This window comes from Penicillium brevicompactum, assembly GCF_028827555.1.
Source record: "Penicillium brevicompactum strain IBT 35665 chromosome Unknown utg000006l_segment0_segment0, whole genome shotgun sequence".
NCBI classification, from domain to species: Eukaryota; Fungi; Ascomycota; class Eurotiomycetes; order Eurotiales; family Aspergillaceae; genus Penicillium; species Penicillium brevicompactum.
In genome coordinates this window covers 6477488-6494243 of record NW_026623209.1, presented here as the reverse complement: position 1 = coordinate 6494243, position 16756 = coordinate 6477488, and the positions used below count along the sequence as shown (strand labels likewise).

The 16756-nt window shown below is 49.7% G+C and overlaps 7 protein-coding genes across 7 annotated transcripts; 5 read left to right on the top strand and 2 right to left on the bottom strand.

Annotated features, from left to right (window-relative positions):
• Window positions 1-2219: 2219 nt before the first annotated feature.
• Window positions 2220-3512, top strand: N7506_010687 (guanine nucleotide-binding protein subunit alpha; the record flags this gene model as incomplete). The annotated part of the gene is made up of 5 exons (XM_056959980.1): window positions 2220-2346; window positions 2400-2587; window positions 2640-2803; window positions 2852-3110; window positions 3171-3512. The coding sequence occupies 5 exons, from the start codon at window positions 2220-2222 to the stop codon at window positions 3510-3512; spliced, it is 1080 nt and encodes a 359-aa protein (XP_056809370.1).
• Window positions 3513-4401: 889 nt separating this feature from the next.
• Window positions 4402-5538, top strand: N7506_010686 (mitochondrial 37S ribosomal protein mS38; the record flags this gene model as incomplete). Its single annotated transcript, XM_056959979.1, has 1 exon — window positions 4402-5538. The coding sequence occupies one exon, from the start codon at window positions 4402-4404 to the stop codon at window positions 5536-5538; it is 1137 nt and encodes a 378-aa protein (XP_056809369.1).
• A 974-nt stretch (window positions 5539-6512) lies between these two features.
• On the bottom strand, window positions 6513-7439 carry N7506_010685 (H(+)-transporting V0 sector ATPase subunit c; the record flags this gene model as incomplete). Its single annotated transcript, XM_056959978.1, has 6 exons — window positions 6513-6571; window positions 6629-6732; window positions 6789-6945; window positions 7042-7198; window positions 7291-7303; window positions 7423-7439. 6 exons carry the CDS (start codon window positions 7437-7439, stop codon window positions 6513-6515), a joined length of 507 nt encoding a protein of 168 aa, XP_056809368.1.
• A 286-nt stretch (window positions 7440-7725) lies between these two features.
• N7506_010684 (uncharacterized protein) lies at window positions 7726-9084 on the bottom strand (the record flags this gene model as incomplete). Its single annotated transcript, XM_056959977.1, has 1 exon — window positions 7726-9084. The coding sequence occupies one exon, from the start codon at window positions 9082-9084 to the stop codon at window positions 7726-7728; it is 1359 nt and encodes a 452-aa protein (XP_056809367.1).
• A 1246-nt stretch (window positions 9085-10330) lies between these two features.
• Window positions 10331-12185, top strand: N7506_010683 (fungal specific transcription factor domain-containing protein; the record flags this gene model as incomplete). The annotated part of the gene is made up of 3 exons (XM_056959976.1): window positions 10331-10333; window positions 10402-11057; window positions 11111-12185. 3 exons carry the CDS (start codon window positions 10331-10333, stop codon window positions 12183-12185), a joined length of 1734 nt encoding a protein of 577 aa, XP_056809366.1.
• Window positions 12186-13272: 1087 nt separating this feature from the next.
• Window positions 13273-13568, top strand: N7506_010682 (YqaE/Pmp3 family membrane protein; the record flags this gene model as incomplete). The annotated part of the gene is made up of 2 exons (XM_056959975.1): window positions 13273-13289; window positions 13388-13568. 2 exons carry the CDS (start codon window positions 13273-13275, stop codon window positions 13566-13568), a joined length of 198 nt encoding a protein of 65 aa, XP_056809365.1.
• A 1352-nt stretch (window positions 13569-14920) lies between these two features.
• N7506_010681 (uncharacterized protein) lies at window positions 14921-16714 on the top strand (the record flags this gene model as incomplete). Its single annotated transcript, XM_056959974.1, has 1 exon — window positions 14921-16714. One exon carries the CDS (start codon window positions 14921-14923, stop codon window positions 16712-16714), a length of 1794 nt encoding a protein of 597 aa, XP_056809364.1.
• Between the last annotated feature and the right edge of the window lie 42 nt (window positions 16715-16756).

The window sequence follows — 16756 nt, the reverse complement described above, 5'->3', positions numbered from 1 at the left end:
CACACGTGGTAGACGCCCCAGCGGCGACATGTGGAGGCGAAGCCAATTTCAGGGGAAATTCTTGTTTTTACTTCTGCGCATACGGAGTACAAGGACTTGTACTATTCCTACTGTACTCGTGCGAAGTGCAAAGTAATCCGTATGTACTACTCTTACAAGTACAAACAGTGTATTGTGACCCACTCGGTCTTCATCGCATCGAAAGGATCACGATCGCGAGTTCCAAATGGCGAATTTGAGACTTACTCGATCGGGTGCATCGACGGAGAATTTTCGCCCCAAAATCGGTGTAGCGAGATTGATGACGATCCGCGTTCAAGCGTAAAGTACTCCATACTCCGAGCACGGAGTAAAATGGTACTACTGTATGTATGTAGGTAGAGTTCCAGGATTCGGGGTCTGTCGCGATAGGGGCTTGATGGTCAAGGTCAATCAGGCTCCACAATTGCAGTTGACCAGTCTCGAATGGATCCCCCCTGCCTTAGTAGGGAGACGGCGCGGTGAGGGTATCCGCAAGCAATGAAAATCAGGATACGAAACTGGAAACAAACTGAACGGGTTCTCCCGTGTTCATTCCGGGTGCTAAGAGTCACCAGTTGCGGGGATGGGGGATGGGGGATGGTACTTTTGTGCCTGTCAATACGAGTTCAATGTCTAATGCCACGAGTGGGAGGCATGAGAAAAGGGCCTGCGGCTCCCACACGGCAGAAAACATGTGTTGTGGGGTGCAATGACAGCGTTGGTCCACCGAACATCTGTTTGATGGAGCACATGGAGCTATGTACCGTCTCCCTGAGTGTAATGGGTAGGATCGGTGTGCCATTGCACCCCACTCGCTTACATTGTACGGAGTACTCCGTAGGGAAGTACCCCGTACAATGTATTTGCACAATGTAGCCTTTGTACACGGTAGTACTCCGTAGCAGCAGGATACTACTTTTGCTCGCGTCCTCAAGCGAGTGGGCGGGTTCAACGCTCTCATTGGCTTGTGCAGAATCCCTCAGACCGGTACGGAGTACGGAGTAAAAGGGGAGGATTCCTAGCGAAAGGTGATCCCGGGATAGGTATCCGCCGACGTTTCAGAAGGATCCTTGCATTGGCTGGCCCATGCGGGTTTCAGCACCTCCATGCCGATCACTGCATGCGAATGACATGCGTGCTGAGTGATGCAAGGTGAGTCTTCGGGTAAACAATTCGATTGTTCCAGAAAAGCGAGATGATTGGGGCAGAGCGCCCCGTGATTTCGATAGTGTCATCTGATGGATCTGGGCCTTTTTCTCTCGTTTTCCCAAGGGGTACCCAGACATAATAAGGAGGGAGAAAGGAACGAGAAAGCAAGATTAAATCCTAGAAAAGACAGAATGCAAACGATGAAGAGAGAGGGAAGTCAACGGTCAAGGAGAGCATGCCAATAGGCCAAAAGTACGGAGTACAAAGGAACAGGGATTTGACTTAGCGCGCCCCTTGAAGACTCGTAAAAAAGCCTTTGTATTGTGGTATTATCATTCATTAGTACTTTTTTATTTCATATTACGCTTATATTCCGTACAGATCGGTAAGACATGAATGGAAATTAAACAGACCTGAATTACTCTTTCTCTTCTACAGTGCTTAATACGGAGTACTTAATACTTTTCGTCTTTAGCACTTAGTATTTAGTACAAAGCACTTGGTACTTTGTTACGGGAATTACTGCGACTCTATTCTGCCCCCGCTTGGGCGCTTCTCTTCCTCCCTTCGAACACTTCGGCCCTCTTGATTTCCCGCCCAGTCCGCTACCTCGTACGATCGCGATCGTGTCGCTTCCTTCGTCGCACCAGCTTGTCTCGGAGGATAAACTGGTCCAATTGCAAACCAAACCGCCGAATTCGCAACGGAACGTGGTCGCTGTGGGGGAAAACCTTCGAGCTTTGATCGCATACAATACTCCGTACTGCGATTTGAGTTGGAGGCAGCAAGTGGGAGAACGTCCTCTCTGGAAAAAGGTAGGCACATACCGAAGTTGCGCCGGGTGCTTGAGTCGGGGGTTGCGCCTGGACTTGAGCTGTCGAGTCTGTGTCTCTCAAGCTGCCACAGAGCTTCCGAGTGGCGCTCCAACATCGCATCCCTGACTCAGATCACCCTTCATGCGTCGAAAACCTAGGTCGCGCCAGTTTGGCCTGCAATGAATCGGTGCTAACCGTTGCGACAGGCAGTTTGGCAATACTGGGGTCTGAATCATGGGCTGTTTAGTGTCAAAGCCCGCAGAGGCGGATAAAGAAGCGCTTCAGCGCAACCAGCGCATTGAACGGGGCATAAAAAATGACAAGAAGACACTGGATCGCACGATCAAAATCTTGTTGCTGGGTGGGTGATCCTTGACGGCCATACAACGCTTACCACTGACCGCTTGAACACAGGCGCCGGAGAGTCTGGCAAGTCCACGATTATCAAGCAGATGCGAATTATCCACAGCCGCGGTTTTCCCGAGGAAGAGCGTCACCAAACTCGAGCAATCATCTATTCAAACATCGTCATTGCTTTCAAGGTCCTGTTGGATATTATGAACGCCGAGGATATTGACTTCGAGGACGAGACAAACACAAGGGTACCGTTAATACCTTCATCGTTTTGATATGCAATGCTGACATTTTCAAAAGCCACTCGCGGATTTAATAGACAAGACAGAACCCGATGTAGGGTCCGATGAAGCTTTCTCGGATCTAAAAGTGCGCGATGCGATGCGGTCAATGTGGCAAGATGGAGGTGTTCAGAAGGCTGTCGCCCGGGGGCATGAGTTTGCTCTCCATGACAATCTGTATTAGTAAGTTGGCTTGAGGATCTTCCATGGTATCGCGCTGACAATGTCCAGTTTCTTCGAGTCCTTGGATCGTATATTCGCACCAGGCTGGCTCCCCGATAATCAAGACATGCTGCAGGCTCGATTGCGCACCACGGGTATCACAGAAACCCTCTTTGAGCTTGGCCAGATGAACTTCCGAATGATGGATGTTGGAGGCCAGCGATCAGAGCGGAAGAAGTGGATCCATTGCTTTGAAGGCGTGCAATGTCTACTATTCATGGTTGCTTTATCTGGATATGACCAATGTCTGGTTGAAGATCAAAACGCCGTAAGTGCAAAGCATGCCACATGATGTTTCTAAATTGCACGCTAACCAGAGCAAACACAGAATCAAATGCATGAAGCTATGATGCTATTCGAATCCCTGGTCAACGGGGAGTGGTTCAAGCGCAAACCAATCATCCTCTTCCTAAACAAAATTGATCTGTTCAAAGGCAAACTCGCCATCTCTCCCATTTCAAATCACTTCCCCGACTATGCCGGCTCGGACACAGACTACGACGCCGCCGCAAACTACTTTGCAGACCGATTCCGAGGCATCAACCGCATCCCAGACCGGGAAATCTACATTCACTACACTAACGCCACCGATACAACGCTGCTACGAGCCACCATGGACTCAGTACAGGACATGATCATCCAAAAGAACCTGCATAGCTTAATACTATAAGGTAGAGGCCCTCAAATTTCCGAGGAACTCACGACCGTTCTGTCTGCGACAATGATTTCAATTTCTCTTTTTTATGCTCTTCAGCCCCTGTTATCTTCTCGTTGCATCCCAGGGTGGCTTTCTGTTTATTCCACACTGCGTGGCTCCTGTCATATTTCTATTCTTCATTTCTCTCCAACCCATTCCATTGAACGAGGCGTCTTGATTCAGAGGTTGTCGTCGGCTTTCTGCTCGCATCTCCAGGTCTTATCACGTTGCATCCAAAAGCCCATATCTTCGCCCATTTTTCTCTCACTTTCAGCGGTATCATTTTTCCTTTCTCTTCTATTGTGCTTGCAGGATGATACCATTTGTTTATCTCCACTGTGTTAGATCTAACGACTGTTTTGTATTATCACAATCCTTTTTGGTCTCCTTATCTATCTCAACTTTTTGTGCACTCAAGATTGCTCCTCTAGAGCTAATTCCATTACATTACTTCAAATATTATATCCAGTACTCGATACATCTTTTCTTCATGTAAATTCAAGTAGGAAATTATGGGATTGATGTGGTTTGAACCGCTTACCATCGGGGTGGTTGTAGATCTTCATCATGCGCCATTCTGCGTCGCCAAGACCTCTAGGCTTCAGGAATTCGCGAGAAGGCCAGGTGACTTAATCACAGGTACACTGTAGATGAGCGCAATGCGTAATATATAGACCGATAGCCCATCTATCATGATTATCTAACAAATGATTTGCTGACGGTCGAGCCAGTATAAAAATTGCCACCTCAGGCACCATTATTACATAACCTCCGCATGATCAGTGACCCCGAGTTCCGGGCCGACTGATTTCGCCTCCGATTCAGACTCATTCACATACAGTGACTGGGATATCTACCAACCATGTTGTCAAGTTCCTTGCGCCGGGCGGCATGGACCCCCATGCCGCTACCTGGGATAACTCGCTCTGGCCAGAATGTTACCAGTAGCCTGCTGGGCGCGACCCGACCTTTGCACCAACGCCGGTATTCCTCCTCATCTTCCAAACCGCCTGTCCCACCCAGTGATGGTCCCCGACGACTGGACACGACCCCGGCCAAGGGAGTGAACTCTTCTAGCGAGAAGAGCAAGGCTACTCGTCGCCGTGGGAAAGACAGCGCCACCCGACACGCATCTTCAAAGTCCAGCCAGCAGCATGCGGCATTTTCCAACCTCCCGAGTGTCCCCTCCACACAGCACCGACAACCGCATGGTAAGTGTTTGGTCTGCATCTACCCTCAGTTCAGATTTTTCCCCGCAAAGAACTACCCGAAGCTTACTTTTCTTTGTTCCTCACCAGATGTTCATGTGGCGTCGTTCTTCTCCATCCACCGTCCAATCTCGGTGACAACTACTGTGCCCCCGACCTCGAGCACTGATGCCTTCGAAGCCATCTTTTCTTCGAAGCGGCCTTTGAAGAATGAGCCGGAAGACGTCATTTTCACTCTTTCCTCGGCCGTCCAGAACATGGAAAACGGCCCGCAGGGCATGGCAGAGTCCGAAGAGCAGTTCCGAACCTTCAGCGAACAGGACGGCGAGCTCCGCATGCTGGACGGACCCGAAGCGAAGATGTCCGTGGAGGAATACACCCGCCGTCTTCGACCCTTCCAACCCCCTCCTCCCCCAGTCCCTATGGACGCATCCGCCATCGAGGCCGCCCAGTCCCAAAACGCCCATGTCGACAACGAGTTCCAGACCTTTTCCACCGTCCTGACGATCCGCGAGGCTCGCGGCGCTGATGGTCGCAAGACCTACGAGGCGCACACAGGCCCGTTCGTCCGCAGCGAAGAGATGGACGATCCATCCAGCGTGCACGACGAGATCTCCATCGAGGCTCCCGCCGATTCCACCGGTGCGACATACATGGAGCGGTTGCGCAACAACCGTACCATGCATGCCCTTAGCACAAAGCGAAGACGCCAGGCCAAGATGAAGAAGCACAAGTTCAAGAAGCTGATGAAGAGAACACGTACCCTGAGACGGAAACTCGATAAGACTTAAACCTGTTTACTGCTTTTTGTTTTTTTCATGGTTGCATCGCCTGCGCCTGTGCATTTCGAGTTGGCTAGTCTGAGAGTTCACGGCACATCTTGGTTTCATAATTCTCGTCTTCTACCTATTCTCGCACCTATATTACCAAATATCCACACACACCTCTTGTCTTTTGCGAACATTCTTGCGCATTGGTAAGTTGCATCTGTGTTCTGGGTACGTGTGGCAATACCCCATGCATATCAGGTTATCCAATAGAGCTTGACCTGGTGTTCCGTTTCAACTCTTACGCCTTCACTTGCGTCACTATGCCCGTCACATATTATTGTATTATAGAAGAAATCCTTTCCACCTGCTCATCACTTGCACATACTACTCTAGCTCCAAAATTAGGACCTACATATCGAGATATTGTACTGATTGACCTGGGAACCACTTGGTGGGTAATTCCTGGTTTGTGGCTTGCAAGCCACATCCAAGTACCTACAGCTTATAAAGGTTGAACCCTTGGAGGAGATCAGGCAAACTGGAAAGCAGGCCGTGCCCATGCGGAGAAAGACAAAATCAAACAAGAAACTCCTTGGTAAAGATCCAGCCTAGGCATGCGGAAGAGAGATAAGACTCAAGTCCGGGATCATCGAAGTCATATAAAATACAGTCCAGCGCGGTGTCATGCAATGTAAAGCAAAAAAATCCAATATCTACCCACATCTGTCCACCGAGTCCAGGAGTGTATGAACATGTTCCCAGATCTACACCCAACAATTGAACAGAAAGCTTTCTCCTCTCAGATGGGACGAAATGTGATCAAAATTCGTTCACTCCTGCACCCGTAACCATGTTTGTTGTATCATTTTCCCCGGCGGAGGAGGCACATTGAGTTGCGTCGGGGAAATGTTCAAAGAGCACCCAAACAACCGATCAAGGAATCACGCATGTATCATGACTCGATGAGCGGCTTTCGGAGTTGCGGCGAGTTTCGTCTAGCAGACTGCTTTGGAGCGAGAGTTCATAAGAAGAGCAACAATCAACCCGTAAAGACCTATGAAATAGAAGTGTTAGGCCAAGAGACTGAAACTGATATTAGGAAATGACTTACCCAAGACTTCAGCGAAAATGAGAATCAGAATCATTCCGACGTAGAGTCTGGGCTGTTGGGCCGTTCCACGAACACCTGCATCACCGACAATACCAATAGCGAAACTGCGATTCCGGTTAGACAATCCCAGTGCGTTCCAACGACATTGCAGCAAACTTACCCCGCAGCGAGACCAGCCAGACCGACAGAGAGACCAGCACCGAGCTGGATGAAACCAGTGTAGAGGGGGAGAGCCTGGGTCAGGTCGTTGGCGACCAGAACCGACACGACAAGACCGTAGATACCAATGATACCCGCCATGACAATGGGGACAATGTCTAAAGATCTGAGTTAGCAAGCTGTTTTTATGAAAATGACAGGCGCATGTCCAATGACAGATCGGAGTGGACCCTGTCCTATCGAGGTCGACGTACTCTTGACGATCAGGTCGGGACGGAGGACAGCCATGGAGCAGACTCCGACACCGGCCTTAGCAGTTCCATATGCGGCACCGAAACAGGTGAAGACAATAGCAGAGGTGCAGCCCAGCGCGCCGAAGAAGGGCTGTGATGACGATGTTAGTTTCACTTCCTAGCAACATGGATGGATGACGCGGAGGGGCGGAGACATGGGCGATTGGCTCAATGTCAAGGTATCCGTGTGGTTGATAGAGAAGAACTAACCGCGTAGACGGGGCTATCGAAGAACGTTAGCAAGATTCATAACAGAGTATCGCGGAATGATAGATGTGATAGCAAGGTGTCCATCGGGAGCTGTCAAGCGCCCAGGGGCTGGAAGAGTAGGCTACGACGTACCAAAGCTCAGTGGCCATGATGATGGAAGAGACCCGACAAGGTTCTCGACGATGATAAAGCTTGAGAAGAATGTAGAACGGCCTAGTGTCGGTAGGCTACGAGGTCGGGAAGGATGGAGAGTCTAGAGGGAGGTTGACGGCAAACATGCTGGCCTCATCAATCACGTGATATATCTTGGCATCTCCACCGCTTGACATGTACGGAGCACGGAGTACTTCGCATGAAGTTACGCAGTTCAAACATTGTACAGAGTAGATTCCCAATTGATTATGTCTATTATTGTACATGGTATGTCTGGTCATGCTATACAGTGTTTAAAGTCACCCGGGATCCTGGCACATCCAGCTTTGTGTTAGAATCCGGCATTGCATCGCCATTTCCTGGCTGAGAGTAGGCAATTGCCTTCTCGGACAATGCGCCAAATGTATGAGGCAGAGTAACGATTTCTTTCTTATCCTCAGGGTTATAGGCTTCAAGCTCCATAGAATCAGCCACCATTCCAAAGTGGTAGCTGACAGCCTCATTTGAGTCGGTTGTTTTCGGAAGGTCGCTCACCGTCGGTTCTACCGAGACAAAGAACTGAATATAGTCTCCGGCAGAGGCAACTTGTGAGAGAAGTGATAGATCGTCAAGGCCAATGCCTTGGTCAATAGATGGCAATGTGTCCAAAGGTTTCCCGCTGTGAGGGTCAAATATTTGACCAAGAGAGACAAGTTCGTCTCGGTTGGCTGTCCCCGAAAAGCTGACTTCGGGGTCCAACGAAAGAAGGCCCTGTTTTTTGCCCCAGCCACCTCCACCACTCATAACACGGTGCAATTTACCGCCCTGTTTCAAAGATTGTGTCAACCGATCATGGGTTGATGAGCCTGGGTTAGCCACAACCAAGTCGGGCTTTTCGACCAATGCCCAGACGGAAACCCGGTGATCAACGATTTTATGTTCTTTGATATAGCGTGGAAGCTCTTTTTCAAGGTCAGTAGAAGCCGGAATGGTCTCTGTCGAGGCTTCATCGGTGGACTTTGCAAACTGTCTCAAAATGTTACCCATGCTAGTAATGACCCTTCGCCGTTCTGTGACTTGGTGCAATGGGAGTTGCAGGTTGGCGTTCACAGACTCAGCAGTCGCCATGACCATACAGCTTGTGAAATCGATCGACTTGTCCAGGATGTACTCCTTGGAGCTCTCGTCCCAGAGCCAACGAGTACCAAATATTGTCGTGTCTTTCCCGTTGACGAAAATTGTGTTGGCAAGGCGTAAACCAACCTCGTGAGCGGAATCCTTACTGCCTTGCCCGTTTGGCTGTGTCTGAATCGAGAACAACAGGTTGGTTTCCTCGCTTGCGGAGCTTCTGATAAGACGCGGTGGCGCAGCTTTGGCTTTCACATCCGACTGGCCTACCGCCAAGAGCGACAGCCCTTCGGACTCATTCGAGTCCGATTTATTAGATGTGGTATCCGGGAGCGTATCCACGACGGCCGTGACAGCATGAACAGTGCTGGCCCCAGGTGTATTTTCATAGAGCCGAGTAAGGAATTGCGAAAGGAACGGATTGGAAGGATCAACCCAGTGGGCAAAGCTCGGGGTGACAAGGAGGAGGGGGAACGGAAGCGGGCGCGGTTGACGAGCCCATAGGCATTGAAGGAAGACTGGACAGGACATCATCGGGCGTCTAAAAAGGTCAGCTTCGATACTAGTCTGAGCGATGAAGTTTGAGCCGCTCACTGTTTCTTGAGCTGCTTTTGTAAGCCAAGTGTATGCGAAGGGTCGCCCACTTTGAGGCGGGCTCTGTGTCGCATAGCATCTGATTGCACTCCCGAGAATCTCCCGAGATTGGTGGGATTTGGGAAGCCATGGGCTCCTGGCGACGAGGGGATTCCTCGTCTGCCTGAAACGCAGAATGTGCTGCGACCTCATTGACACTGATATGTACAATCAAGTTCAATGTCCAATTAGGAAATGGAAATTGCGGAAGTGCGGGAGGTTAGTGGGTCGCGTCGGCGGCGCGGAACATTGTTTTCACGATTGATACGGACCTACCTTTAGGAAGCTTTCCAGATTCTCCTATATTGTATGGTGTTGTCTTCTACGCTTGCAGTCATGGCCTCTGTCTAGAGAAGGGGTTCTCTCCAAAGCTGACATTGCATAATGAAGGTTTTAGGTTTGCATTGTTTAACAGTCCGGCTAACTACACATGGTGAATTGATAGAGTCAAAGGGGACTGTCTCGTGGCTTCCGGGGCTCAGTTTCAGGCGTTAGGAGTAACACTGGAAGTTGTATTTTTCCAGCTAGAAAGAAATAATAGCTATACAGCATAGGGGAGATCAAAGTGCCTGGAGGTACGATGCATCTATGAAGATATCCGCTAATCCTAATTAGGAAATCAGGCCGCGGACCTCCGCGGCTTTCAGTGTTCCTTGTCTTATTCTCCCAGCATTGAAGTCAGTTAGGCCATGGTGAAGCGTGATAGGTACGGAAACCCCATCGAAATGATGCATCGGTGGAATCGACCACCCTTGTCTTGTGTGGCTTGTCGCGAGAAAAAGCGCCGCTGTGACCGCGCCCAGCCATGCTCAAATTGTGCGCAAAGGAATACCCCATGTGAATACCCTGGGAAAAGTTCGGAGATAGTCGGGGATCAACCATCTCGTCAATCAGCAGAGCCTTTTGATACGAACCAAGCAGCGAGGGTTTCCTCTGCCTCGGGCATACAAACAGTACCTCGGTGAGTAACGGTGCCCAGCATTGATGAGGCGAGACTTGTTTACTCCGTACTGACAAAGAAGACAGAGATCAGGATTTGTTGACTCGAGTACAGCAGCTTGAGAAAGCTGTTTATCAAAACACAGATAGGGTTATAGAAATGGATCGTGGCTATCAGAACCATGAAATTATGTCTTCATCGGCAAATATGGTATGTACAACTGAGATTAACCCAATACTTTCCGTGAGGATGCCGACCTTTGCTGACAATTGATGTAGCAGACTATCCCCCGTTTATTCACTTCATTTGTCTCGCACCAGACAGTGCCAGACAATAAAGTTGTCGCCGTTGATGGCCAGGCTGACATGGCTAAAGCAGCTGGGAAGCTTCCCCCAATTGGACAAGCAAGAGAGCTGTTCAATCATTTTACCAACGCACTGCAGCCATCGCTAGGGCTCTTGCATATACCCTCCACGCGGCTCTTGATGGAGCAGACTTATCAAGAGATGCTAGATGGCAAACAACCCAGCCCGACAACACTCATGTTACTTTTTAGCGTTTTCTCTGGCGCGGCCCTTGTCTGGTCAACTTCATTGCTTAAGAGACTGAGTGCTACACAGACTGAAGCCAGATCAGCCCTTCACGCTTACTCTCAAACGGCTTTGTTCATTTTGGAACATCCAGCCCAGCCTATACAGTCCTCGACCAATGCAATAGTTGCCATCTGCGCCTTGGCCCATTCACTCGCAAACGATGCTGGTCTTTCTGTCACAATGCGCATTCTGCAGGCCCGGGGTTTTGCAATGGCACGGGACTTACAAATTCATAGACTGGACACAGCTCGTAGCCAAGAAGAACGAAAGCTCAAGGGATGTGATCTCATCGATATTGAAGTCCGGAGACGGGTCTGGTGGAACATGGTAGCATCTGACTGGTACGTTTATGTCAATTTTTGGAATACAGATCGAACATCTTACTGTTTCTTAGGTTATCCGCGTTTTCTGGAGGCCCTCACGAGGGCGTTTATATTTTTCAACCCAAACATATGAACGTGAACTACCCGAGTAACATTGACGATGAGCTGATGATGGCCACGGGGGTTCAGCAAGACTTTCCGCTATCTGTTCCTACAGCGATGTCCGGATGCATCCAAAGAATTCGGACGGCGGCTTTGTGTCGTGAGGTTGTTGATGCCTTGCCTTCGATGCTACTAGACTCCCAGCAACCCGACTATGAAGTGATACTCGCGCTGGACAAGAGGTTCCAAGACACCATCGAAAAAATACCAGATTTCTTCAAAATGGACGAAGAAAGTATTCGAAATAGCCAGGACATATGTAGAGAACGGCCCTACATTACTTGGCTACGAATTAGCCTGCATTTCAGCTTCCATACACGTTTATGCAGGCTGCATCGACCATACCACCTCAAAGGCACCACAGACCCAAGATACCACTATTCAAACAGAGTATGCATTCGCTCTGCGCAGACTGTTCTCGAATTACGACGAGCCATGGACGAGATTGGCCCCGAGGCTGGAGGATATCCAGCGCGGCTGTGGAGAGTGGTGCAGCATGTCTTTTTTGCAGCGCTAATTCTAGCAACGGACGTCTCATTCAATCCCGATGCACCGGACGCAGATATCCACAAGGCCAAGGTACTGGCCGCTTACCAGACATTGGAGAGATCCAAAGAAGAGTCTGGAACGCTCTTTGAGGGCGTCCATAGGAATATGCAGACACTGTTGTCGACTCTTAAGCAGCGGCCAGGTACATCTGACCTGCAGGGATCTTTGGGGGAGCACAGCGCTATGGCGCCTCGCGAAACAGAGCGGGACGGCACATTGATGGGGTCAGGGGAACTGCCAGGGACCAATGATCTCGAGGGCCGTCTAACCCCTACCACTGTGCAGGAAACCAGTGCGAGCGGAGGGTTGACAGATAATTTAGAAGAGAACTGGCAGCAGATTTGGTCGGATTTTGTGGCAGTTGCGCCAGACTTGGATGTTCCACAGTGGAGCTCCTTGCTGGACGATGTGGATTTCGGTTGGATGAATCTGTAGATCCAGTCATCGCTGCAGTTTTCTTTTCATGATGACCTAGTACAAAGTACAAAGCATTTAATTTGCCCTTTTATTTTGGGAGGGAGGCGGTGTTCGTTTTTTGTGTTCTTACTCCAGGGCTTTGATTCATCCCCTGCCTTGACCATAATTTACTCCATACCCTGTATAGCCCAAAAGATCAAAAGGAGCAGAGCATGATTAACCCACGAAATTAGATACTTCTATTTCCATGATTTACGCTCCATACTCTGTGCCATCTCTTCCCTGAACCCAATTCTCAAATCCACGCTACATACATGTAAACCTGGAAACCCTGAACTGAATACGAACGCGTGTACAACCGAATGCTTGACAACCCTGTTTACTCGGATTTTGGGGTTAGCGTGACCAACCCCAGCCACATCTGAAGTCATAGTCCAATGACACCACATGATGCTCAACATCTTGGCAGGTGGGGACCAGGACCCATCGTAGGGCTGGCAAAGGGTTCTAGGCAAGACTTGGGACTTGGGCGCCACACGTCCCCCTTGGCAGCGTAATGAGCTTGACGATCAAAGTTAGGTCTCTGGTTTTTCCCGTGTCCTACCTCGTCTGTGTCGGGATCGTCGGGATCATGAGACGAAGAGCAACAATGGGAAATTAAATGAAGACAGAAATCCAAATATGAATATGAATATGTATATGAATACCAATAACAAAAAGAGGCTACAATGTTTTTTTTTTTTTTTGTTTTTTTGTTTTTTTCCTCTCGAAGCGCCAAGGCCCAGGCAGCCAGCAAAAGGACGGGCACCTTGTAGGGTTGTCGCCAGCACAGAAGATCAATGTCACCATAATTAGTTCAAAAGAATGTCAGTACAGAGTACGGTGTATACAGAGTAGAGACAGAGACTACTTGGAAGAATGATGATGGCTAAAAACAAAAAATAGAAGTCTGAGCCACTCGTGCCTGGTGGAACGCAGCCACAGGCAGTGGCGGCGGTGATGTAATGACCCAAGCTCTCTTCTCCTCCCAGTTCCCTCCTTTTTTAAATCTCTCCCTCCCTCCACTTTCCCTCTTTCCCCGTTCACATCTTCCACATTTTCCAAAATGCCTTTCACCGCTTCGTAAGTCTCCCTTGACTTGTGCCTCTCGGAGTAGAGATCATTTTCTCTCTATGACGACAGTCGCGGAACCCACCTCAGCATACTAATCATCTCCACAGTGACATCTGCAAGATCATCTTCGCCATCATCCTGCCTCCTCTGGGTGTCTTCCTGGAGCGCGGATGTGGTGCTGACCTTCTGATCAACATCTGTTTGACCATTCTCGGATGGATTCCCGGTATCATCCACGCCATGTATGTGACCGTTGCTCTTCGCTCCTTGCGACCGAACCCGCGCTGACCAGATATCCCAGCTATATCATCTTCAAATACTAGAGATACCCACCCGCGTTTAATCACAACTCGCGCCCGCTCGTGCCAGGACAACGATGCCGACTTTAATACCACCATTCTTGTGCCAGTAAGGGGCGGTGCGAATCGTTATCCGGACCGTCAGCATTCCGTGGAGGTCCGGTTGGAACTAGCCTCATGCAGCCTCCACTTGGCATCGGCTCAACATGATGTCCATAATTCCCTAATCTCTTTGATGCGGTCGCATACCTTTTGTTTCTGTTTGATCTGATTTTCCTTTGTGCTCGATACTGCGGGTTTGCTTCTAATGAATGATACCAGCTCATGACTCTGGGGCATCGTTTTTTTCGTCTCACTGCCCGTGGTAGCTTTTTATGATATTGAAATGTTGACACGGGTTTTTATTTTCTCCAGTGAATTATTTGTAGAATTGGTACGGAGTAGGCCATGGGGTAGTTTGGTGGGTAGGTTTATGATCTACCGGACACGTCCGGTCAGCAGCTGCATGAATGAAGCGCTGACAGCTCCGGACTGGTGGGCCCACATTCGACTATTGACACTCTGCATCTACTCCATACGTAGTACTATTTGGTGCAATTGTGCGATCACAGTGTCTTGCATATCAGCCCTAGAAGGTAAGTATAGCAGCGCAAATCCTCCAACGGCAATCTATTCCTCGACGGCACCGTTGCAGGAGAATGAAGCTTTGCCACCAGCACAACAAAACTAATCACAGCATTGCTCAATCTGCCGCTCGAAATCATAGGTTGCATATGCTGGCCATCAATTCCCTGATTTGAGCGAATGTGAAACATAGCCGGCGCCAACAATATCTTCTGCAGCCTAAGCGCTTTAGGTGGCCCGGCGCGTATTGGAGTGGATGAAAACGTTGCCCACCCAAACACGGCGCTTCGTCGTGCAACTTGGATCTCAAAATAACCTCGCTATTTTGAATACAGTTTCACCGAAGCGCTTGCATCCACAACCTCATCATCATGTTTCAGAGGCAGTTTGCGACCCAGTCTATGGCCCCAATAGCCAAGGTCAGCGTCATGGATGGTGCTACCTCGCGCGTAGAGTCGCGCGCCCTGGTTCCATGTTTAACTAGAATAGCGTCCCTCTGGGTCGGTGTTTGGCTGACATTAACTTCTTTCTACTCCGATTGTGCTTTTGTTACTCGCAACGATTTCAATCCACATACTACAGCCACGCCAACTATGTTCACCACATGGATTGTAGGGCTTCCCGGATAACCAATCCAATGCAAGATTATAGAAGGTACGTGAATGGAAATACCTGCACAAATGGACCTTCACTCACGGTGGAATGAAGCACCGCACTATGCTTGTCCTTCCTATCCACAGGATACTTATCACGATCCTCTTTTTACTCATATGTGCCGCGGCCGACACCTCTAGCGATGCATCAGACTCATCACTGCTCAACATGGTCCCGGACTGCGCAAGGGACTGTGTGGACAGTTTCATCAAATCAGAGTACACACCCGAAGAATGCACGTCGCCTTCGAATGTCAAATGCCTCTGTCGAACCAAAACGCAAGATGGATTTACGCTGGGAGAAGCAGCTCTAAGTTGTGTACTGTCTATGTGCTCCGAAGAAGTCAAAGCGGACTCTAAAGCATATCATATCTGTGACTCGGTATCGGGAGCGATACCCAAAACACATAAGACCATCACTGGAACTGTGTTCTCGGATATGAGTACGACGATGGCCGCAGATGCAACGACAACCGCAGATGCAACGACAACCAACTCCGTCATGAGCTCTGCGAGCACTTCGGAGGCACCTCTGACAACTTCAACGTCTACCTCAACAACAACGTCAGCCTCGACTACCTCCAGCCAAACCTCTGAGACTAAGTCATATGACACTACGTCCTCAAGTTTTCAAGCCGAGCCAACAGCATCTGCAGAGCAAGACCCCTTGGCTTCAAGTGGCGCATCGGAGGATACAAACAAGAAGGGTGATCATTCGATCAGCCCTGGCGCAGTCATTGGAATTTCCGTGGCATCAGGCGTGGCAGGCGCATTTCTTGTTGTCGTCGCTGTGGTGTTTTGCTGCAAGAGATGGCGAAAGCAACACCGTAGCCAGTCAGATCCACACCATTTTGAAATTGGAGGAGCTATGTCTGAGCCTGTTGATTTTACGAAACCAATGCCACGACTCCCAACCCCTAGCTCGGGACCGAGTTCACTACACGACCAAGCAAATGAACATGGGCCATCGCAACAGCGCCATGCTTCCCAACAAATGAGGTCACTTGCAAATATGCAAGCGGAATCACCTTACTCGCCCCACCTTGCTACAATCTCGCATGGCCACCAAAGCAAAAGATCAAGAGAAGAACGAATAGGATTCGCTGTCAGCTCCGACTCGGACTGGGAGGCCTCACCGCGCACCCAGTCGTCACAGCATAGCGTGGCACGCCTGCTCCCGGATCCAACAGCAGGACTGTATCCGAAGCCATTGAAATGGACTCATCGACCTGTCAGCGGAGATACTCTGTTTGAAGAGGACGAGAGTCAGCAAACTGTAGCAATGATGCAGGACAACACTCCGAGACTAGGAGCTCAACCTCGACTGGCAGGGCTCCCACCAAACCCTCGTGCTTTCATAGAAACCCCGGAAGGATTCAAGCGAAGATCGGGTCCAAGAACCCTCGCATCACCGTTCAATCCCAACTTAGCCTACAAAGCCTCCTCGTCTGAAAGCAGCGCTGCTCCTGACAACTCATTCGACAAATCAAACAACACCTCAAGCCACGCGAACCCTATCCAAGCTCAATCCCAACAAACACTCTTACCGCCAGACACCGAGATGATCAGCCGCCCCCGCATTGTCCGGGCCGAGGACATCAAACGCGTACAGATCCGCAGCAGCCCTCGCCAACCCGAAGTAGTCGCCCCTTATTGCCCTGAAGATCTATGGCTCGAGCGGGGACGAAATGACAATCGTGAATCACAAGGAGAACTACCCTATCCGTCTGATGTCCATCCCGGTGCAGTGGATTACCCTAATAGTCCGAAAAAGAAGGCCACAAATCGGGTTTCGCCTACAAGTCGGAATTTGACGCCTTCAAGACGAGGGGATGACCTAATCCTGAGAGTCGATTGAGCAGGGTCTTTTATGTATTTTATGTCTCTTTGTGGGTGGTTT